The sequence below is a fragment of the Hippoglossus stenolepis genome, chromosome 14 (assembly GCF_022539355.2).
Source record: "Hippoglossus stenolepis isolate QCI-W04-F060 chromosome 14, HSTE1.2, whole genome shotgun sequence".
Lineage (NCBI taxonomy): Eukaryota > Metazoa > Chordata > Actinopteri > Pleuronectiformes > Pleuronectidae > Hippoglossus > Hippoglossus stenolepis.
This window is the reverse complement of record NC_061496.1, coordinates 21,894,965-21,918,451: the sequence shown is the minus strand read 5'-3', so window position 1 is coordinate 21,918,451 and position 23,487 is coordinate 21,894,965. Positions and strand designations below refer to the sequence as shown.

Here is a 23,487-nt window from a genome sequence, read left to right as displayed (position 1 = left end):
TGTTTAACATAGTTGCTGCTAGCTAAATATTGGTCTGTTAGCATTGTCATTGTGAAACATGTTGGTGCGAGCCTTTCTTTCTTTTAAATTCTATGTCTTTCAGTTCCTTAAAAAGTGGTATGCAAATAAAATGTATTAGTAATCCAATGTATTTCTACAATGTACTGTCACTTTTTTATTGTTTTGTGCAGAGAGTTTTATAAACAGCCCAGTGTTTTCTATATATGAGCTTGTGTTTGTAACACTTCCATTGTTGTCTGTCTTTGTGGAATGATCTGTTTATGATTCCGTGCCAGTTGTAAACCTGTCTGTCGGAATGTGCTGTTCTCCTGTGTCTGCAGCTACATCAGAACTGTTCCTTCCTTATTTCCTCAGTAGTGAGTCCTCCTCAAACAGTTCTACAATACACTGTCACTTTTTATTGTTTGTGTGCAGAGCTTTTTGTAAACAGTCCATGGTGCAGAGTGAAGTTAGAAAACTGTGTGTTCATCCTACCTGGCTTATCTGCAGGGAAGATTTTATAGTCAGTGTTTATCATAAAATGAAAGTGTTTTCACATGTGGTTTATACATAAGTTAAAATGAGTATTGAGCTGGTGTCGTTTTTTCATACATTGCATGTTGGCTAGGAGTTGGGGTTCTGTTAAACTATCTTCAGACCCAAGTTCTCAGTACTAAAATAAAACCTCTGTAAGCCATTTCCATATGAAGAATTGCAACAAAGCGAACCTTGTGCTTTTATTTTGAAGACTAACAGCTAAAGAGGAAGTGGTTCTATGAATGGTGTCGCCATGACGGAGATCATGTCTCGTGACTACTTTGAATGTCTGTCTTGGAGAAATAAAAAAATAAAAAACAATAAATCATCTGAAAATTTGACCCGCCGTTTGATCCAGTTACTGACCACTGCTGTAGTATATCAGATGACATGTAGATGACATGTTGCATTTAATCCACAGACTGACCATATCCAGAAATTAGGCCAAAATGTCCCAGATATGAACGCTGCCATCTTGCATAGTTGACGTCATGTGGTGCCAGAGTCTGAACAGTAGCGATCGAGGGATGGAGCTGAGGAAGCTTACCCTATAACATCAAATAACTAATTCAAACCAAACTTACCTGACAAATTGACACTTGGGCATACATCAGTGTGATACAATTAATTTGAAGTGTACTTTTTAGTTTAGTCCATGTCCTACTAACATAAAGGATCTGGGATTTGTGACCTGTGCTCCAGTCAGCTACCAGGGAGTGATCAAGACACTTCGGTGTCTTTGATGGTAACTTTGATCAAAAGATATATTACTGCTTCAAAAAGTGTAACCTCATCAGACCACTAAAGGCAGGGTACAAACTGGACACACACACACACCACATCGTATGTGCGGTATGTGAAAAGAGGTCATAACAAGACATAGCTTTGCTTTATGAGGTGAAAGAGTTTGAACTGCTGACCTGCATTATCACATATTTGTTCTCCATACAGGCAGGACTACACCCTTTGTATCTGCAAATCCCAACCAGAGTCAGATGTTGTCACTTTTTCCAGATATGCAAATATCTAAAACATATCTGTTTGATTGAACAATTTCAACATACTACATCAGTTTCATTTTATCTGAGGTTAACCTTTGTGCTAAAACAGACTTCCCGGAAACTGATCGTCTGTCTGTTTGTGAACATTTGGTTTGGTCAGGTCTTGCTCAGCTTCTTCAGTTTATCAATAAAGCCTGAAACAGCACTAACCAGACAAACTGATGAGTATCATTAGTACAAGTACATGTGAAACTAATCACATTATTAATGGCTGTTCTTCATTTAGTGTAAACACTTTCCTGGTGCTGTTACACTGACACACTTAAGGTGACCGAAAACCACAGGTATAACATTTAATAACATTAAATGTTATACCTGTGGTTTTCTGTGTCTGCAGTGGAAATGATATAGCCTGCATGCTTTGCCTGGCTACAAACTGTGCAGTTGTTATTTTCGACACTGCCGACATTTAGCCATCCATCTAAATAACTAATACAAATCATGAAATAATAAACAATGGAACCATTTCATGTAGCCTACCCTTTGTTTTTTTGTCAGTAGTCATTCATTTATCTCTGTCTTCCTTCCTAATACCACCCTTCTGAACAAAGCCACTTTCATCAAATTCATCTATTTACAGAAAGAACACAATTATTTAATTAACATTTTATTTAAAAACTTTACTTTCCAAAGGAGAAACATAACATAGCATGTTCAAATGCATATGTGGGCCCTTATTTTTGGGTAAAAAATGTGTTGGATGTGTGAGTGTTGAATTGTGCACCTGTTTCACAATTGACAATCCACGTCAGTCTTGACAGTTTGTTTTGAGAAGGTGAACTGAACAGAAATGCATTGACAGTGTTAGTTGATGCTGCACAGGAGGAAAGTCACACACACACACACACACACACACACACACACAATGCAGTTGTGAAATGATTACAGTGTAGGTCAGAGCTGAAAACCATGTTGCCCATCAGCATATAAAGTTTCTGGTTTACGGAACAAGTAGTGCGTCTACTTCTGGTAATGCTCACTGGCATAAACCTCCCTGCTCTCAGTTAGTGTTAGAGGTGAGGAAACAGATTCAGTTTAACCTGCTTCCTCTTCCCTTATTTGAGAAGGGGATTTGACTCGACCTTGTTCTGAATGGTCAACTCAGGTGTAACACCCACTTTGCAACTGATTATTTCAACTGTCTTTATTGGTATATTTGAAAAAAATCTGTTAGGTTCTGACATTACACCTGAATTATGCTACGTGAATACTGCAGCTGGGTTCCAAACAAATACCACACACTTCTTTTTGTGAAATATGCTAACAGTCCTTTATTCTGTCATAGTTATGGTGTTGAATTATATTACAAAACCAGACCTCCCTGCACCCATGATCATTCTGCTGTAATTCTTATGGCCAAAATGGTTTAGAACATTGTGAAGGTCACAGTGACCTTTGACAAACAAATACTGAACCTCGCTCATCCTCGAGTCCAAGTGAACATTTGTGCCAAATTTGAAGAAATTCCATCATGGCGTTCCTGAGATATCGTGTTCACAACAATGGGTCTGAGGGTCGGACAAAATGGAAACATGTCTCCACAGCTGTCGTATGCATGGAGGCATAGAGACTGGTATTCGTTCTTCATCTATACAGCTTCTACTTTTGAGGGTTCTGAGGGAGCTGGAGCCAATCGCAGCTGAGATTGGGCGAGATGCAGGCTTCACCCTGACATACACCGTGGACAGGTCCCCAGAGCGTCACAGGGCCAACATACAGAGGCAAACAACCATTCACCCCACATTCAGTCAAAGTAGCGTCTCCAGTTAACCTAAGCTACACCTGCATGTGTTTGGGAGGGGGGCTGTGGGAGGAAGCTGAAGTGTCCAATGTAACCCCAGTTTCTTGCTGTGAAGCAATAGTGCTAACACCGCACCACCATGCTGCCCTGTGTGATCACATGTCCTCTTTAAATCAGTTTGGTAAACTTTTACAATGTTTGTTATTTAGGCAGTTATTGTACAGCTGTTTTTATAAAGACACGGCTGCGTTAGAGACGTTCAGCTTTTTTGTTAAATAAAATAAAGTTTTTTGTAGTAAAAATTGGTTCATATTTGGCAAAGCTCCTCAATTTTCAATAAAAATAAAACAGTTGTGATAAAGGCTGATCATGTTACTATCTGAGGGAAGAGCTGTATTCAGTCTTTGCCTTTATGCATCCAGTTTCAAGTCATTCCCGACAGATGTAGTTATATTATCTGGCATTTTCTCCCTTATAGGCAAGAACCTGATTGTTTTACCACCTGCAAAATCTGAAGTTCCTCACTGTGGGAAAGTGTAATCCTACACAAAAGGCATTCACGTTTTAGAATTACATGACTCCACTATTTGACGAATGTAAAAACCACCATGTCAGTCACCTTTGAGGAAAACAATGGAAACAGGTGGAGTAGTTGCTGGAGTTCTCTACAGGATTCCCATTAGCCGTTTCAGTTTTAATATCTGGCCACAGTGACAGTGAAGGATCAATTAAGTGGAACATGTGTGTTTCAGTTACACAATATTTACATCCCAATTTGAACAATGTATGTACAACAGTTTTAGTCAAAGGCAGATTGAACCTGTGTGCAGGGGAACAGGGCTGTTTAATACAAAATGTGATGCTGGCCACAAACAAAAGGCAAGCATGATAATCTCAGAAGACAGATTTGTTCCTGTTAAATCAACACTGTAACAGCTACGCTTCTCCGTGAACTCTACGGGGCTGTTATCGACGACAGCACCCATCAAATATCTTCTGGTTCGTGTGTACAGCAACGTGAGCGCTGGGTCTTGGTCTGGTCCCTGATTGAAATGTGTTCAGAGAGACAGCCTGGCACTTAGGAAGTCTGCCAGAGGGTCAGGAGACATCAGTGGCAGTGAGAAGAGTAAAAAAACTACAACGATAACAAAAAAAGAAAGAAAATACAGCTGTCACCTTTGCATGGGGTGTCGGGAGCCCAGCGACTGTTTCCCCCGACTGACCCCTTCCCTTGGAGTGTCAACCTGCCGTTGGTGCCTCCCTTTGGCCTCTGGCTCTGAGTCACTGAGCTCCAGGTCGGGACAGTATCCGTCACTATCCTGGTACGATCGCACGCTTTTCACCTTGTGTTCAGACACGGGTTTAGCCCACAGTCTCTCCTTGGCAGACACTTTGCGGGACAGTTTGTCAGAGGCCCTCAGGTCCTCTGTGGTCCGTACCAGGTTAATGGTCGCCTCTTTGAATGACCTGCCGAAGTGCTCTATGGCAGACTTACGAAAGCTGCTCTTGTCGTTTGAGGTGTCCTGGTGACTGGGAGTCTGGCAGGAGCTGTCCCTCTGTGCCGCAAACTTCTCTAGGCGGCCGTTAGACTTTGCTCGTTCTTGGTCCAGCTTGCCGTTGCTGTTGGACGAGTGGCCGTGGAGTGCAGCGTGTAGGGATAGCGGTTTGCCGGTTGGTTTAACAGGCAGCGTTGGGTTGATGGAGTGGCTCGAGGAAGCCACTCGGCCGTTGGATCGCTCATCTCGCCGACCACGGCCGTGCATTTGAGGTTTCCCCTGACCCAGCCCCTCACCTGTGTATTCTGTAACATTAGCCCTATTGTCCGGACAGAGTGGCCCATTAGCAGATTTGGAACTGCAATTTCCATTTCCGAGATTTGAAGCTTTGGGCATTTTTAGCTTTAGGGTAATCCGCGGAGGAGGACGGAACAGTGTATTCTCCACTGGGAATGAAGCAGGAAGGCCTTGGGATGAAGGGAGACAAAACATTGCAGATCAGTTATTGGCAATCACAACATAATATTACCAAACAGATAACTTTAACAAAATAGGCCTCTCACCAGCAGACTGCTCCTGGTTCATTAGCTGCACATGCAAGTTAAACATCTGCTCCTGGGATTTGCTCTGCAGCAGCTTCAGCTTCTCCCGCCGACTCACCATGTAGCACAGATTCCTCACCTGCAGAACACAGACATTATTGTGTGTCAGGTAAAAAGGTTCCTCACACATGTTCATCATTTCATTTCCTTTTGTTTTTTTACTAGGACTGCAACAGTAAATTGATTTAATCAATTAAAATGAATAATAAAAATAATTGCCAACTAATTTCATAAACCATTAGTCGGGTCTGCTATGATGCACAGCACACACAGAAGCAACATCCCCTGAGGTGGGTGGTAGTAAACCAGCCAATCCCGTGCCTTGTGAAGGTCACATTGCAACGCCTTCTCTTCTCACGAGTGTTTGATATGAACCTGAAGAGAAAACTGTGAGAACCTCTCCCCCTCCTCCCTCGTTAACAACTTTAAGGTTCATACCGCAGTGATGTTGTGTGGCTGTTTCTTTCTCTTAAGCATCTATAGCGCCCTATGAAAACATTTATCCGGTTTTCAGATTTAGTTTTGTAACTTTGAGTCTGATCGGTTTGTTGATATAATATAAGCTATGATTCTGAAGCTTCTGTCTGAGCCAGACAGAAGCTTCAAGCTGTTTAGTGCACTGTGGTTGTGTGGAGAGACATAATCTGTCAGCCTCCTTGAAAACAAAATGCCCATTAGGAATAAGCACACTATAGGATGAATAAAAGGCAACAAATACTGTGTGTACAGAGAAATGTCCTGGACTAAGCAGAAAAAACTGAGACTCAGCACTACAGAGTACAACACACTGCAGTGAGAAATAAAGCACCCACCCTCTCTAAATCCTGTCGTAAGTGCATGAACATCCGCATGCGTGTGTGGATGCTGTCCTCCTGAGGCTGCAGCACCAGGTTCTCCTCCTCTTCTTTAGGGGGCAGCAGAGCTTTGTTAAAGCTCCCTTTCCTCTTCAGTTTCCAGTAATGGTAGATAAAGTCCACCAAGCGCTCAGAGAGCCCGAGGGCCCGCGCCAGCTCGTCCAGCTGGATCAGACTGTAAAACTCCTCTTCCAGCTCCTGTAGTCTCTGCGCCCGCTGGCCCATCTTCCCCACCTCACTGGGGGGTTTGGAGCGTGCCGGGCTCAGGCTGGCCTCCCCAGCTTTGGATTTGCTGTGCTTGAGGCAGAAAGACTTGAACTTGACTTCATCCCCTTCGTCCAAGATGGTCTTCATCTCCAGGCTGTGCTCAAAGGCACATGTCACATGGAAAGGAGTGGTGCAGTTCTTTACAGAGCACTGCGAGCGGAGGGGAAAGAATGGTTATTTAAAGAAAACCAATGTTCCTTTCATTACTTGAGTTACCATGATTTGGTTTGTAATTGCCCTTATGTAGGAAACTTGGACACCTCATTATTCTTAACAACATTTTTTTAGTTGCAACTGATATAGTGTAGAAATTAGATGGAGAAAAGTAAAAATGCACAAGTTTGGTTTACACACGTTTACATGGATACTTGTTTCCCCATTGTATTTGAATGTATTACTACAACTGCGATGTCCTCGAAGGATTAAGCAACTAACTTCTTGGAGAAGTGGAATTTTTGGAAAGGCTTATTTTTGTTGTTTTTAAACTAAAGTGTGCGTTTCAGGCAGGCTGTTAAGTGTTTTTTACACTTTGCCCACAGCCTGTATTAAAACCAAGTAAGTGGCCATCACCACCAGCTGCTCCCACAGAGAAACCACAGCTGGCAGCATAGAAAACTTACTTACAGCACCGTTAATTTTTACATTTACTGTGTTGTTCTGGTGACACCAACGATTAGTAATGAATGCACAGATTCACACTCACCTGGATACATGCACCGGTCTTCAGTTTACACAGACTGCAGATGAGAGACCAGCGGCTGGGTGGGATGTGGGAGACTTTGGTGATGGGCTCCATCCTCTCAGGACAAGCGATGCTCACCTGCAGGGTAGCAAAACATTCAGTGTGGTATGAGACTGTTGACGGGGTTTATTAATGTAAAACTGCTTAGTGAGGTCTAGAGGTAGCGGAGAGCAGACAAGTGTTTACCTCTGGTATCCACAGGGCACAGCTCACATGTGCCCACTTGGTGCCTGCACGTGTTGCCTTCATGGCACCGCCCTTCTGGGGACACAGGAGGCACTGCGGGTCGATGCTGAGGACGCACGTCCTACACAGCCAGTTTCCAACGGGCACTTTGACGATGCCGTAACAGGCCTGAGGAGAGAAGAGCAGGTCAGAACATTATGTGATTGACACATTCCCTGACAACACAATAAACCAATAACCATTTGGTACCAACAGATAAATAAATACTCTTTATAATCGTTGTTTTTCCTTTTATTGTCTGGTTAACTGCAATGGAGTAGTGCACGTGGTAAACAGTAAGGTCCTGGTCAGGCTCCAGTATTTCCAGAATCCAGCAGCCAGGGTTATCAATTACACCAAGCCCACATCATCCCCACCCTACTCCATCTTCACTGGCTTACGGTCAAGTCCTGCATCATATACAAACTCCTCCTCCTCACTTATAACTCCCTCCATACATTTGCCCCCGTGCCTGTCTGACCTCCTGCATCCCTATACACTACCTCATCCTGGAACACACTGTCCTCTATCCCCCGCACCAGCCTGTGAACTGATGGTGACAGGACACCACCACCCTCTGGAACTCTTCTTCAACAAAAACTTTAAAAACCACATATTCACAAAAGCCTTGGCCACAAGATTACAATATGTCCAGCGTGCACTACTATTATCATTTTCTGGTCCTGGTTTGTTTTATTTATTAGGTTCTTTGTTTTCCTTACTCTGTAAAGTGGCCTTGGGTATGTTGAATATAAATCCAAATTCAGTGTTTCCATTAATTATCTACACCGTGGCGGCCCACCATATTCTAATTTGCCCCACCCCAGTTTCATAATGAATCAAAAAGCCATTTCTAATTTGGTGTTTTGCTCCATTGTATAGCTTTGTGCATCGCTGAGGCCGTGCATACTCACTAGTGCACTCGCGCTATTGTCCATAAAGCAGCTACCGTCCACACAGACCTCATAGTTTCATTTGCAGTTGTGTTCGTACCTGCAAGTGGCATCAATAAAATTCTCTCTCGCATGAGAACTTGTCTTTCACTCTCTATTCTGTGTACCTGTCACTCAGAATTTATTACATGTGAGAGTGACGTTTGTGCGCACTCACATTCACCCCCACTACCGACATAGATTGAATGAATTCTGTGGGAAATGCTAAGGTTATTATTATTAAATATGATGGTCAGTTGGGACAATAAATGTCCACATCTATATTTACATGGTTTCATCAAGTTAGATGTAAGACTTTTTAAGACCTATGTTAAGTACAACAGATATGATGGAACATCAGTCACAGAATTACTTACACTTTCCATTAATTGAAGATGAGGTGAAGTAACAGAGTAAAGAATAACCCTCAGAAGGCAGAGAAGCTACAGCCTGAGACAGTAAGAATCGATATGCAAAGTAATCTGATAGGGGTGTTTGTAATTATCAGTTCCACTTTGGTCTTGTTTGTAGTTTTACTAAAGGGTGCTAATATCTGAATCGTTGAGAAAAAACTACAACATATGGTTACATTACGAACTATACAATTCGCCAAAACATGTCTCTAAACAAATTCATAGACATGCATGGTGGAGGTAGCATTAAACAAATCTTAACATAATTAAGACCTTCTTAAACATATTTAAGACATAGTACGTAATATTTGTAACCTACTTCAGAGTAAAGGCCAAAGTTTTAGTTTTTAAGACTTTTAAATCCCACTGAAACTAATCTATCTGGAAAATGTATATTTTCAAATGTACTGTGCGTGTCTGGTTTCTTGTGTGTTTTGTATTTTTAACAAAATCCTGAGTGCTGAAAGGTGTTCTCATGTTTACCTGGTGCACACAGATGTTGCACTTGTCACAGAACACCATGTCATTCCCCTCTTCGCTGTCCGGGGAGCGGCACACGTCGCAGATAACGTCCTCGTCGTACTCAATCCCCAGACCCTCCACCGTCTCGATGGCGTGTTTCATGTTGCCATGGCACTGCCTCTCCAGGGCTTCCATGGTGCGCTCCATCGTCAGCTCATCTATGGGCTCCTCCCCTGGGAGACACACAGAGACAAAAAGGTCCACATGGTCAGAGAAAGCCCAGACTGTAAGAACATCATGATTTCAAATCTTAATGCTCTTATTGTATCTCAGAGGGACAGACGTCTGCTGTTGTAGATGTGATCTATCACCGGGATTGTACAAAGTGAATTTTAAGATGGATTATCCCTCTACAATCTCGCTCCTTACCCATGCGGTCAAGCTCTCTGTTGAGCCCGTGCAGCCAGTAGAGGTCCATGTCGTCCAGATCGTAGCGACACATGGCCTCTGCCAGCTCTTTGATGTTGACATAACCTGGTTCAGTTGACTCCTGACAAGAGCACTGAATGTACTTCCTCTGGTGGGTGTACAGGACTTCCTTGGGCTTCTCCACAACAATCCTGAGCACAGAAAACACATTGCAAATCTGTCAGCACTGCAAGGGTCTTCAAACAGTGATATAGGGTTTGATAACAGTCAGTGTTTACCTGACGGAGGGCTCTGGGATGGTGTCTGGACTTGCAGGCACCTGGACTCCCTTCTCCCACTCCTGCTTCCAGGTGTCTGCCAGCAGGTAGTAGTCCTCTGGGGAGACATGGTGCGAGTCTGGCAGCTTCATGGCACTGATCAGGTCTTTTCTGAACACCTTTGGGAGAGGGGAGGGGACGCGGGGCGGCACACAGTCAGTCCAATGCTGCTCATTACGTTTAACAAACCCAGTATGCAGAGCTTGTTGTCGATGGGAACTTACTTCAGCCGGTTTCTTCGGGTTGGAGGCGGGGGTTTCAGGTTTGCTGCCATACTTGTTGGACGAGCAGAAGGAGGTTGAGGGACCTAAATGAAGAAAAAGAGATTTGATCAAATTGCAGAGGAGAAAATAAAATACAGTCCAGTTCAGGCTGTGGGGCCTCTAGGGGCAAATGACTCACTCTCATTGTCAGAACTGTCGCTGCTGCTTGAGGACCTGAGACGTTTCATCCTGTAACATCCTGCAGAGCAGAAGAGATGACAGACTTTAAACATGGTTAAAAAAGAAGTTCATTTAAGATGGTATAAAATGATTTGTTCAATTCAAGTAAAGCCGTATTCAGACATGAGCTCTGAACATTTGAAAAACGCAGCGGGAGATTATTAGGGTCAGTCATGTTCACAACAAACAGGAAAATGTCCAGAAAATTCTGGCCAGGGTGGCGTCTGGGCACAGGAGTCAGGACATGACTTATACATTTTGCTGCGGAAATCAAATGTTTATCTGTAAAATGTCCGGAGCAACTGACTCGTTGTTTGCGTTCTTACATACAGCCCCTCCGGAGAGTTTCAGGCAGATGTCCTGAGTTCAGTGTACGTCTGAAAGCATCTTAATAATTTCAAATTGATAGAGGTTGAGAAAAGATAATTACTCACCATAAATTTCAAGTTGAAAAGCATGCTAGTGGATTCCTCTGATAGAAAATAAACCCTTAACTGCTGAACTTCATTCCTGCAAAGAAGAAATATAAGAGAGTCACATAAGCAAATATGTTAGCATGTAAACAATAAGCATGTGTTCTGTCTACATTGTCATATAAAATATCCAATATTCTAACCCACTAACAATATCAGCGAATAATTCAAATACAATTCAGCAGCTTAATTCCTTGGTTGTCTTTCTATTTTGTTTTTCATCATCACAAGTCTACAGTTTGAACCATGAAGGTTTAAAAGAAATGTAGGGACTTCAACGCGGTGTAGCCCCCAATACAGTACACTGTTTCAACAGACAGGACATGCCTCACATTCCTCATGAGGACAGGAGGGGTGGGAGGGGAGAGGGAATAAAGCCAATCCCACTCCATATCATATTATAAGTAAATGTACAAGATGTTTGTAGATGAAAACGTTATGCTATTTTTAAGAACAAGTCACACAGCACAGACACACTGCAGCAAACTGTGTAGCAGTAACCATAAGACCAGGGACCTGCCATTAACAGATGCCTGGTCTGAATACACTGAACTCTGTGTGATAGAGTACTGAAGACCGCCTTGCTCCGAAAGTGGACACAATTAATTTAAATAGGATTAGTTTCCTGTCAATCAAAAAAATCTATATGTTGGCAAATCTATTCTTCAGCTCTAATCCAGATGAGATGCAGAGGTAATGCAGGAGAAAACCTCATGAGAATTAATATTTAGACAAATCAGAATCAGTGTTCTCAGAAGAAAAAATGAATCTGAAACCTTTTGACATTTGATTAAATGTTAAAGTGATTTTAAAAACTAAATTCAAACATTATTGGTTTCGTCTAGCTTTTTAAGCATGTAGATTTATATAATTGGGAAGTGAATATGTTTAGATTTTGGATGGTTGCTCGGACAAAATAAGCAATTTCTAGACGCTACCTTGGGAGACAGAATATTGGGGCCACTTAAAAAGGAGAATACAGTCATAATATTATGAAAATAAAATTGTAAATTTGAGACCATGTGTCATTTTAGATGGGGGTATGAGAAGATTAGCCTGTTTGCGTTTAAATGAGGAACGTGGAGCATCTTGTTATGTTTTACTTTTTAAAATATTTACTTATATTATAAGTATCAGGACTTTGCAAGCAATTGTGCAAGACACTGTGTCTATTCTGAAGAAAGAACCACAGTGACTTTGAGGAAATTGTCTCAGTTTTGTAGAGGAGGAAATGTTAGGTAGTGGTTGACTGTGATCTATGAGCTATTTAAAGAGATTTTGTAGTTTCTCCAGAAACAGATAAGATAAGAGTGGAAGTCTGGGGAGGATGGGTTCTCCTTGCTGCTTATTTTCTATAAAACTACCCTTGTAATATTAAGACTGAACTCGTAATATTATGACAATATTCTCAAATCTCAGATTTATTTTCTTCTATTTGGGCCCAATACACCGTTGTAGCCTTCGACACTCGATAATGATTTTTAATCTTCAGGAGGTAACTGCACTTGCTTGTGTTTCGTAAAGACGTTTAACAGAGCTATTATGTTAAACGACTCTCAAGATAGACAACAACCTACAGTGCTTAAAGACCTGACACCCTTTGTCAAGCTGCTTTCCGACAACCACTGAACTCCAAATAATCTCCTGACATTCTCCTGAAGGTCTGTATGTGAGAACATAAATTTCCAAGTGACAGTCCCCTAATAAAAACTCTGGATAACGTCCAATTTTTTCAAGAGAGCTTTTGGTGATAAGGCCTGACGCCGGTGTCGATGTGCTATTCACAAAAACAAGTGATCTCCCCAACAGAAATAATACATAACCTCCCACCACCACCGAAAGCAGCGGAGACTTCTGTGTTATTGTTAACGTGTCTGAGCGAATAACCTCTGTGTGACAGGCAACCACCAGAGAAAGTGCAGACCCAATTGTGCGGACATCCTCCGGAGTTCATGTCTGAAAGCTACTTGTCTTTTTTTCCCCATTTCTAGCATTTCCTCATTGTGCAGACCTGGAGGTGCCTGCTCTTGTTACATTGACATTTGGAACCAGGACAACAAGATAACATCAAAGTGGGGTGGGTCTCTTTATACAGCTGTCATGTAATCAAAACTGGACTCGGATGGTAGAGATAGTAAAACATGGCAGTTTATCCATGTTTCTGTTACCTGACTAAAACCTTTCTGCTCTCAACCCCCATCCCACTGAAGAGAAACCAGAACCTGAGAGTCTGAGATGATGTGGAGCTCAGTGCATGTCTGAGAGCAGCTGTACTGTGACTGCAGGCTGTGATGTAACATGCACGGAAATGACGTCACAGCGTTCAGAAAGCGCTGGTTTGAGTTAACGGGATCATTCACTGTGGTCTCCGGTGTGTTTTATATGGCATGTAATGTGCTAGCATGTAGCTGCTAGCCGTGGCTACATTGTTAGCCGCAGCTACACGCAGATTGAGGGCTTTAAATGAAACAACGCCGAGCGGCTGCCCTGCCCAAAGAGCCTGGTTGGCGCCAAACAAACACACACAGGCCTGGAGCGGGCTCCACTGCAGGCTGTGGAGAAATCAAACATGGGCGCCACCACCATACAAAGATGTCACTTCCTAGCGGCAGCAGGACGGAGGTTTGCGAAGCTGCTTCATAGTCTAATGTAGAGAGGGCTATCACACACGCGTCCGCTTTGAAGCAGGGTCCAGTGAAAGCAGACAGTAGTAGTAGTGGGAGCAGGAGGCCCCGTGGCCTGGATAAACCATCCAGGGCAGATCCTGGCACAGGGAGCCCCGCTGGACACACGGGCATATTGTTCACATCCCTCCGCGTCTTACCTCCAGTACACGCGCTGCTGTCCGCTTCGGTCCCGCCACGTCCACCCGCACGCGCACAGTCAGAAAACCGGGTCTCTGCTCCTGGCTGCGGGTTAAATGATGGTTTGTGTGTGTCCCCCTCACTGGGAATCTCCAGAGCTGCGATCTGTCCTCCTCCACCACCACGGCACAACGGCTCTATTGTACCGCGCGTCCCGCCGGGTCCTAAACCCCGCCGAGTTCCCTCCATCCTGGGGACGCTCAATTTGTCCACCGGCGTCCACCTCTATGCACGCACCCAGTGGAAACAAAGACAACAATCTGGTCCCAACCAATGAAAACAGGGCGACCAGGGGTGGATAGCTCATCTTATTGTAAGGGGGACATAAACCTTTCTCAAGTGCAATTCCTAAAGGGAACACAAATATACATATGTAGCACATAAATAAAAAGCATAAGGGTTAAGCCATCATGTTTAAATAATTATAGGAGTGGAGTAATACGTTTTATATGTGTTCCTTATAAGTCCAATAATATATATATATATATAATATATGTGTATAATTTAAATATTTCAATTTAAAGGGGCCATTCTAGGGTAAAGAAAACAATTAGTACAATTAAGATGAAACACACTAGTGAAAACATCACTAGGAATATATTATATTCAATTTCTGCCAATAGAACCACTTCACCTAAATCTTACACACTGCAGATCTCTTAAATTTGTAGTGTTTGTTGTAATTATGTATTTTTTTCATGAATGGAGTCTTAATTTATCTCCAAAATTATACAGGGAATTAAACCATGGCAGACCTTTTACATGCAGTATAAAAAGAGACTGTACTTAGAACCAACCCCCCCCTGCCCGCCGCATTAAATGCACCACTGAGGCTGATATATATTTACCACACAGTCACTCTTGTAATTTAATACATTTTTCTTTGTCAGCTGATATTTCAGGCCAATTTTTAGCTTCACCTACATCTGTTCTCGATAAACGATTAGACGACAAGCCCCCAGCACAGACTGGGCGAGGTCAAGCTGCTGGCTGTGCAACCTAGAATGTTTGTAGTGAGTTAAACGATGAAATGTTGTTGAAAAAGGTGGAAGTCAAATAGCTGAAGTTAAAGATGCAAAACTGTGACTCACTGGAAAAGACCGCATTTGTTAATTCAAGATTCCATGACTCACACTACACGTTTAAAAAGGCTCTAATGTTTAAGCAGTTGGCTTCTATTGCAAAATAGAGGAAACTATAGCTCTAATCTGATGAGTGATGATCCTAAAGCCAGAAATACAGTAATGTACAGCGAGACATACAGTGACTGGAGTAACTCAGAAAGACAGATTGACTATATCTTGACTGATGTTTGTCAGTCTACAACCATTATCAAATAGATTTATTTCATACATAACAGAACTGAAGTCGTCATGAGGACACTTTTACTAAAAACGACGATGGAGAACATTAAATTGTTTCTATACAAAAACATTGAGTGGAGTATAAAACAAATGTTACAAATATTTTTTTTCTAAACTAATAATATAATTTGCCTACATCAAAACTCAGCATTTATACAACTTTAGCGTAACTCACATTTAATTGATCTGAATTCAAGATACACTCAAGCTCTTCACAATTCAGCTTTGGCCTTCTCACCTACACAGCAAGTTTCAAATGTACACATCTTAAACAGAGAAAAGTTCACAATCTAAACCATATACACAAATAAATCCTTACAGGAAATAAAAAATATGATTTATTATTACAAATATTTTGCCTCAGGCTTGTGCTCATGTTTTTGTCACTGTGTCAACGGTTTCAGACAGTAATGAAAAAACAAACACTTTAAATTAAAATGAATCTGATTTACAGCAAAGACTACATTCACAATCGATAAAAGCAACAGGATTATCAAATACATTCATAGAAATATAAATATTCACAGCACTCGTAGCAACTAATGGATATTAAGTGGTTTACAGCAAATCTTTTTGGATGATAGAGACTGAATCTAGTCCTTAATAATTTCCATTCCTACCTATTATTTTTAAAAGAGGCAAATAGTCCCAACACCACTGGCATTCAACCAGATCTGGGCGGCAGATGGTTAAGAAAATAAGATTCAGAGACTGACAAGCAGTTTGTTCGATATTTGTATAATTCACAAGCCCATCTGCATGTCGGCAAAATTGAAGAAGTTGTCCACATCTCGAGAGGATGTGTTTTTGTTATCAGAGACAAAAACCTGTGGGGGAAAAACAAACACAACATACTCTAAGTTCTTGAAAATATTTTTTGACCGGTAAAAGACAGATGCCACAAACAAAGTGTAATTACCTTGGTGCCACTGAACATTTCAGTTGCGATGTTCTTGCAGGCTTCCACAACTCCGTCACCATTCAGCTCCAGGGCAATCACAGGGCCTTTTGTGGTAAGATATGAAAGTCAAAATCCTACAGCACAATAACGGTGCAACAACTACGGCTCTACAGTTACCTTCACACTACTGCTAAATACAGGTCTCCCTCCTCTTTGCAAAAGTCCAGTTACATTTACACACACACCTTGGTTAGGAAACAGTAACAGCTTACCAGGGAAATGGGGATCGTGCACAATTCCAGTCCTCATAAACATATTCAAATACTGATTCATCTGATTTCAGCAGTATTTACCAAATGGGAACTGGGAAACGGGTAGTGAGCAGTATTAATAATAAAAATCATGTGAGCGTGTAGCAATGGTAAATGGCTCTATTTAAGGCATTTTAAGACACATGCTTTGGGTGTGTCACTGTGTTCTGCTATATGCAATATGTACTACATCATTTGAGATAATGCATTTCCTGCTGAAAATTTGGTGTCTTTGCTGAGACGAGCTGAAAAATTATAAAAAGGTAAGCATGTTACACCTCCAAGATCCAAGAAATGTGATATGACAACTCTATACGCCTACAATACTTATTGCAGAAAAAGCAGAATGTTTCAAAAACTATGAGGAGTTGATATAAGAAAACGAGAACAGGAATGTCCTGAAAGAGATGAAAGTTTTGATGTTCGAGGAGTTGAAAACAGTTGAAAAACACAGAGGTTGTTCGTAACTGTAACGGACAAAAAATTTGAACCAAAAAATGTACACAAGAAGGGAAGTAATAACGAAAGAGGAAAACCACAGTGGGGCCGCTGTGCCAGCATTCACACCAATTACCTTTGGTGATCCACTCCACGAGATCCTCTGCACTGTGTTGGAAGACTCTTTTCACGTCTTCAGGTCGCATTGAGACTTCCTTTGTCTGGATCAGCACAAAGCCTTTAGTAGACACCTGTTCAAATTAGATTTTAGAAAGTGAGGTTATATAACTATGGTTGTAGTGAACCATCAAGCATGTGAAAAATCCTCCATGTCAACATGCAGAGTGACAATGTCTTGCAGATTCCACATGTGAATCCAGTCTCATGCTTATGTGACGGAGTAATGCATATTTTGACAAGAGCAAACACATAACTAGAATACTCGAGTAGCATACAGCCATCTTAGGAAAGCATCTTAGCACGTTAGCTAAACAAAAGAAATGATATTACTCTGAACACTTAGAGGACACTGAGGACATAAAAAAGATTCATGTTTACACATACCTGATTGGATTTGACAGATAACCAGCTTCAGATTGAGATGAATCCAAAACCAGTGGAGGTAAAAGCTTGATTAGATTTCCTCACTATTTAACTTCATTTATGGTTCTGTGGTAAACTTCTGTTCCTTCTACAATGCTGCAAGTGTGATAGTTGATTTTCTTTTGATTTGCTCAGCAACCTTTTCCAACATGACGTGACTTTACCTAAACCTGTCTTAATATCAGTAAGTAATCTCTTAAACTCTGGGTGGTGCTCCTGGTGACAGGCATACAGCCACCACCCTTTTACCTCTCACATTCAAATACAAATAAAGACTTCCCCATTTAAACAACACCTCACAATCAGAGGTGTTAAATTAAGCGAAACGTCCTCACTCTCTCACCTCATCGATCAGTTTGCGGGAATTTGCAGTGCTGTACTCCCCAGCGAAGAAGACAAAGAGGCAGGACTCTTCACTGTCCTTACGTCTCCCTCCCTTTGTCAAAGGCACAATGCTGCGAGTGGGGTCAGCGGAGATTCGCACTGATTTGAACTCAGACTCGGCATCTGGTGCTGGTACAAAATCCAGAACCGCTGAAGCCTCTGGCAACAGGCTCCAGTTGTTCTCGCCGGACACTGGCGTGAAGTCGTGGATGTTGCTCCAGTTGTTGTTGAATATGCTGAGCCCCGCGTCCTTGAAGTGGAAGGCCAGCTCAGGATAGAAATACTGAAAGCAGCCAAACTTCATGCCTGTGGACGACTCGATGATGGGCTGAGTGGCACAGCACAAGAAAACCTCCATCTTTTTACAGTCCCGTGTGCGAAACTGCTGACAGGCCACCACGCACTTGATGTCTTTACAGTCTCTGAAAAACACACTGCCCTTGATAGGTCCAAGAAAAATGCGGCAATTGACACAGTCATCGATGGTGATAGTCGCTGAGTGGTCAAACACGTATATGTTGCAGTTCTCACACTCTTGGATGACAAACTGTTGCCCATTCAGTTTGTCAGGGAGACGGCCCACTGTGACATCTTTGAGCCCTGTCAGCATGTAGTCTTTGGGATCAACCTATGTGAAGAGAAAAGTGACCAGATGAGTATTTAAACAATACATTTAGAGATGCACAACATTTCTGATCTACACCACAATCAGATATATTCCCACCTCTATCATCCAACAACAATAGTGATACTTTTGTATGAAACTCTGCTGCAGAACAGAGTCTGTACCAATCTATACCAATGATGACCAGATGAGTATTTAAACAAGTAGTTTCTCCGGACTTTGCCATTTACATGTGAAGAATGTAGCAGGAGAATCTCTGAGTCAGACATGTTGACAACAACAGGAAAATGTCTGGAACATTCAGGCGAGGGGTTATGTTTGCATCGAAGGTGCTTCCTGCAGGACACAATGTAAAAGTTTCCAACCACATGTTTTTGTCTACAGCGCATCTACAACAACCTCGGCCCTTATTGCCAAGAACTCTTGAATCCCCATTGTCTTTCCAAGTTGATATCTTCATCTGTGTCTTCTACGTGTATGGCACCATTTTTTCATCTTGAGATGTCTTTTTTTTCAGTTTTGCATCTGCTGCGTTAGAAACGTCATCATTGTGCCAACTCGCTAGTGGGGAATTCCCTGGTTAATATGCCACTGAATTCTCAGATGGGCTCATTTGGAGACTCTGCAGAGTATTTACTAGGGAGCTGGAAGGAACAACTCTGGAGATGGTTTGGAGCAACTGACTCGGACATTTGCTTTTTCGCATACAGCCCCTTCAGATAATTTCAGTAGAATATCTGGAGATCAGTGCATGTCTGAAAGCAGCTTTAGAGATAGACAACATTTCTGACACACTTGTATCTGATAGATTCCCACCTCTATCATCCACCTCTACTTTTGTATGAAACATTGAACATTTAAGCTTTTAAGATACACCTAAACCAATGATGCATTGTATTTTTTATGTTTCAGTAAAACTGTTAAGCTTTCCATATATGAGTATTATTTGATTTTACCAAGCAACGGTAAAGCGACATGGCCAAAAATTGTATCAAAATAAAAATGTTGATATGGATAAATGTGACATTTAACCCTGTTCAGTTGCAGGTCATGTGGTTCAAGTTTCAAATTCAAGTTTTATTTATCATGTGTAAGTGAACACATGGTCAACGGTGCAATGAAATGTTTTGGAGGAGAAGGACAGCTCAGCTCAGCAGAGCAGTAATTGAATCTAAATTAAAAAAGTAAAAAAAGCTTAATATAAAAAAGTCACATACAACACTATAAAACTATTTACAGGATGCAGTGTAGCATTCGAGGATGCAAATGTAGGAACCAAAGTGACAACTGTAAACTGTATAGGATTCCGTATGTGTAAATTATTGCCAGCAAGTTATTGAGCTAGCTATGTTGTGACTGACATGGAGGAGTATCTGATGTTACACATCTGAAGTGCAACACGCAATGAGTCAAAACGGAAGTTGAACCACCGCTTGGTTAACGCCTGTGAGTGCGGTCAGCTGTACAACAGCGAGCTACACAAAGTTGTGTCGTAATCCGATAATGAGATCACTGTGGACACGAAAATGTGAGGGAGAGACAGGGAGCGGGCGTTGAGCCTAAAACTCAAGTGTTGTCAACACACAACGAGCCTCGAGTGCATCCCCCTGGCTAGTTAGGTAACATTGAACTGAATGGGACGCGACCATGTGTCGTGATACTGCGCAGTCAATCTCAGCTGGTGGTGGTTTATCTCTGCACCACGAAGGGAAAAGGGGTCAGAAACACCTACATCGACATTATTGAACGTTACAGGTTGTAACAAGAGGGTCACTGACACCCAGGTAGATTCACACGGCGCAGGGCAGCTTCCATTGAAGGATGTCTCATTTAAAAAACACCTCAATGTTCATGTAGCTGCAAGTTCGAGGTGTAAAAGAAGTTAGAGAACGAGTACCAGCTACCTGGAAGCGAGTGAGAGCTCAAGTTAAAGGCTGTCGCGCTAAACAGGAAACCGGAGTTAGCAGCTACAGCCAGCACCTGCCAGCCCTCTCAGTATTAATTTCCTGTTTCAGTGAACTCGTGGTTACCTTCTCTCTCTTATCCCAGCTGTACTGCTTCGGAGCCTCGTCGGTGTTGTTGCCAAGGGGAACCGCGTTGCCCGTCGTCGTGGTGTCGACGGTCGTAGTTGTCGGCGTCAGATCCTCTTTATCCGACTTCCTTTTTGACTTCTTGGAAAAGAAACACCCCATTTTGACTCGTACAGCTGCGACCAGCTGAGGTGCGTTTTCTCGCCGTAACGTTTGCTCCGCGAACACGAGAAATGTGGGACCGAAGCTTCCGAGCACTTCAGTGTACCAGATTTTTTTTTTTAGCTTCCCGTTTCCCCAGCTCCACTTCACCAACCAATCAGCGCCGAGGTGGTCGTTACAACAGCCAATCACTGAGCCCGGCTGAGTGACGTAGGAGATGTGTGCACCCATGAGGCATTTATGTAAAAAACATGAAAAACTGATTGCGAACCTGTTTTATCTTTATCTTATTCCAATGCGTGTGTATATATGACATATATGACAACATTATAGCTGCTATTCAAATACAGTGACTTTGCATACAAACTGAAATCAATTAATCTAATGCATTTAGGTATTAAAATACAATTACACGTCCCAGATTATAAATTAGTGTGCTTTCAAAGTAGACTGACCTCTAACCCCACGCATTCGTGAGCCAGGAGAAGGTGCAATCGAGTAGTTATCGATTAAACAGATGAGCATGAATGCACCGCCATCTGCACATTGGGCACACCTCCCTGGGTGTCGCCTTCATCCCAAAAATGACTTTTTTACACACTGCAGCTCATGGAAGATGTGTTATACAAAATAATAACATAAAGGGATTGAATTAAATGAGTGAAATAGTGCTAAAATCATATAATGTATGATTATAAAGTTAGTAAAAGTCTGTGATGATATATGGGCATTGTTTTACACTCCAGCCACGTTTATAACCAGAATTAAGTTTAACATGTAATTAGAAAAACAAATACAATCGTGCATAAGAAAAAACACAACAACTAACACGAAACCCATTTAAACCAAACAGATTAGCTTGCAATTTAAGCCACTAGGACACTCTAATAATAGGTAATCCCCCATCATGCCTCTGTAAGAGATCCTCTGAAGCCTGGCCTTTCCACTACATGCTCCTTTTTAACTCTGTGTAACCATATAATCATCATGTGACTGTTACTTTTTGACTCTAAAGCATTTATGCAGCTGGACTTGTAGAGTAAGAATAAGGTTAGAAGGGGAAATAGCAAAGAGACAGGATTAGATATCAAATCAGAGATACACAGGGTTAGGGTTGGAGACAGGTGTTGCTTGAACCTATAAAGCAGCTGTTTTACCAATCACAGAGATGATATAACATCTGGTGCACTGTGGTCTTACTGGCGTCAAATGAATTGTCTGTTGCATCAGTTTTTTAATTAATTTGTAAAGATTCACCCTCCTCTCACATCTGCAGCGCTTTCTTTCTCACCAGTGAGCATTAGTGGCGATGGTGTTCTCACTGAGAACATTTACAGCCTGCAAAATGACACCAGAGCAGTCTATTAAACCAATGTCAAACCAGCGACACTTGTGTTGTAGTAGATGAGGGGCACGGCTGGATTAACCTGTTAGGGGACCTTGGACCTTCTGACCATCCCTCCCTCCCAAAAACCTCCCTGTGATACTCAGCCTCTGTGGCTTGTGTCTGTGCCCTATCACCTCCAACAAGTCCCCAACTCACAGTCAGTCCTTGTTTTAATAGAATTTTATTAAAGGACCTTCATCATGTGAATACAATCTAAACTAAAATTAATTAAATTGCCGTTGAAGCTGGAAAAACAGAAACATTGTGACAGAGAGACTCAGTTAAAGTTACAGGGTGTGCAAGTAGTTCCCGTAAGACTTAATGTACACTAGTGCACTGCATGTTTTAAACCTTACGGGCTATTTACTTGTACTATAATATACTGTCGCTTTTGATCGTTTGTGTGCTGGATGTTGTGTGCAGAGTTGATGTTAAAAAACTTTGTGTTCATCCTTCCTGGTTTATCTGCAGTGAAGATTGTATAGACAATTTTTTTCATGAATGGTGACATTTTATGGGTGCCGGCGCCAGTTACAGACGGCTGCTGTAGTTTATCCGAGGACGTAAAAAAAGACTGTCAACTTGGTCCACATATGATTGCACGCTGCCCTACCCCCACTGACTGCTACAGAGCGCTGGTTGACTGTTTATTCAAATCGTATTAATATCGAACAAATCGCTTGTCCAAATCGCATCAAACTCGGCACTGCACTCCCCTGAGCCAATAACAATACATGTGCCAAGTGGTAAACTGATTAGATGAGCGGTTCGTGACATATGTATAGACAGGCAGACATTTGTGGAATTAATAGGTAGATAATAATTCTGGAAACAGTTGATCAATTAAGTGCACTTTAATGCCGTGTAGCTTGAGAATATGTGTGTATTTCAGAAACATAAAGCAATACAATATGATGCACTGTGGCTAATAATAACAGCTTTAATATCCTATAGCTTAGCTCTCCTGTAGCTCTGTTGTGGTCTCTAACAGCTCCTCAGGGAGAGTCTTTAGCGTCTAAATGCTCTGCTATGTTTAACAGCTATTTGTCAACTGTCAGTCATTTGGTGCTGGGCAGGATTGCATACAATGGGTTTGCTAATAACAATGTGTTCAATGGACACATGCAGCTGCCAGTTACTGGACAACAGTTTGATTGAGGAAGTGAAAATGAGCCAGAAGATTAAAGTCGTGGCCTTAAAAATCTAAATATTAACCTGATGGAAGCTGAATCGCTCTACAGAGCTGAAGGGAACTGCAGAGTTATGCATTGTTTGTCTCTATAAATGACATTATTCACTTTAAAACGGTAATTTGATCTTCTATTGTGGTGCAACTTTATATTTGGGGCCACAGAAAAGGTCTTCTTTAAAAACACATCTCTGATTCCCCGTTAGACCCCCTCTAACTGTGCCCCCCTGGTGGA

At 42.0% G+C, this 23,487-nt stretch overlaps 2 protein-coding genes across 2 annotated transcripts; both read right to left on the bottom strand.

The window, feature by feature from the left end:
- Positions 1–2,192: 2,192 nt before the first annotated feature.
- Positions 2,193–14,012, bottom strand: jade3 (jade family PHD finger 3). The gene is made up of 13 exons (XM_035176370.1): positions 13,819–14,012; positions 10,956–11,031; positions 10,481–10,540; positions 10,303–10,385; positions 10,040–10,197; positions 9,762–9,952; positions 9,354–9,565; positions 7,487–7,654; positions 7,262–7,378; positions 6,250–6,708; positions 5,399–5,516; positions 4,516–5,302; positions 2,193–4,426 (listed from the first exon to the last, which is right to left on the bottom strand). Exons 3-13 carry the CDS (start codon positions 10,527–10,529, stop codon positions 4,306–4,308), a joined length of 2,463 nt encoding a protein of 820 aa, XP_035032261.1. The 5' UTR covers positions 10,530–10,540; positions 10,956–11,031; positions 13,819–14,012; the 3' UTR covers positions 2,193–4,305.
- A 1,173-nt stretch (positions 14,013–15,185) lies between these two features.
- Positions 15,186–20,812, bottom strand: rp2 (RP2 activator of ARL3 GTPase). Its single transcript, XM_035177381.2, has 5 exons — positions 20,515–20,812; positions 17,819–18,487; positions 17,009–17,123; positions 16,142–16,227; positions 15,186–16,049 (listed from the first exon to the last, which is right to left on the bottom strand). The coding sequence occupies exons 1-5, from the start codon at positions 20,674–20,676 to the stop codon at positions 15,966–15,968; spliced, it is 1,116 nt and encodes a 371-aa protein (XP_035033272.1). The 5' UTR covers positions 20,677–20,812; the 3' UTR covers positions 15,186–15,965.
- Between the last annotated feature and the right edge of the window lie 2,675 nt (positions 20,813–23,487).

Coding starts and splice junctions, on each gene's coding strand:
- jade3 (XM_035176370.1), bottom strand. CDS start 10,529: ATGAAACGTCTCAGGTCCTCAAGCAGCAGCGACAGTTCTGACAATGAG. Junction 10,198..10,302: donor ACCCGAAGAAACCGGCTGAA/GTAAGTTCCCAT, acceptor CCTCTCCCAAAG/GTGTTCAGAAAAGACCTGAT. Junction 5,303..5,398: donor GAACCAGGAGCAGTCTGCTG/GTGAGAGGCCTA, acceptor CTTCATCCCAAG/GCCTTCCTGCTTCATTCCCA.
- rp2 (XM_035177381.2), bottom strand. CDS start 20,676: ATGGGGTGTTTCTTTTCCAAGAAGTCAAAAAGGAAGTCGGATAAAGAG. Junction 17,124..17,818: donor CCCGCAAACTGATCGATGAG/GTGAGAGAGTGA, acceptor TAATTTGAACAG/GTGTCTACTAAAGGCTTTGT. Junction 16,050..16,141: donor AAATGTTCAGTGGCACCAAG/GTAATTACACTT, acceptor TTTCCCCCACAG/GTTTTTGTCTCTGATAACAA.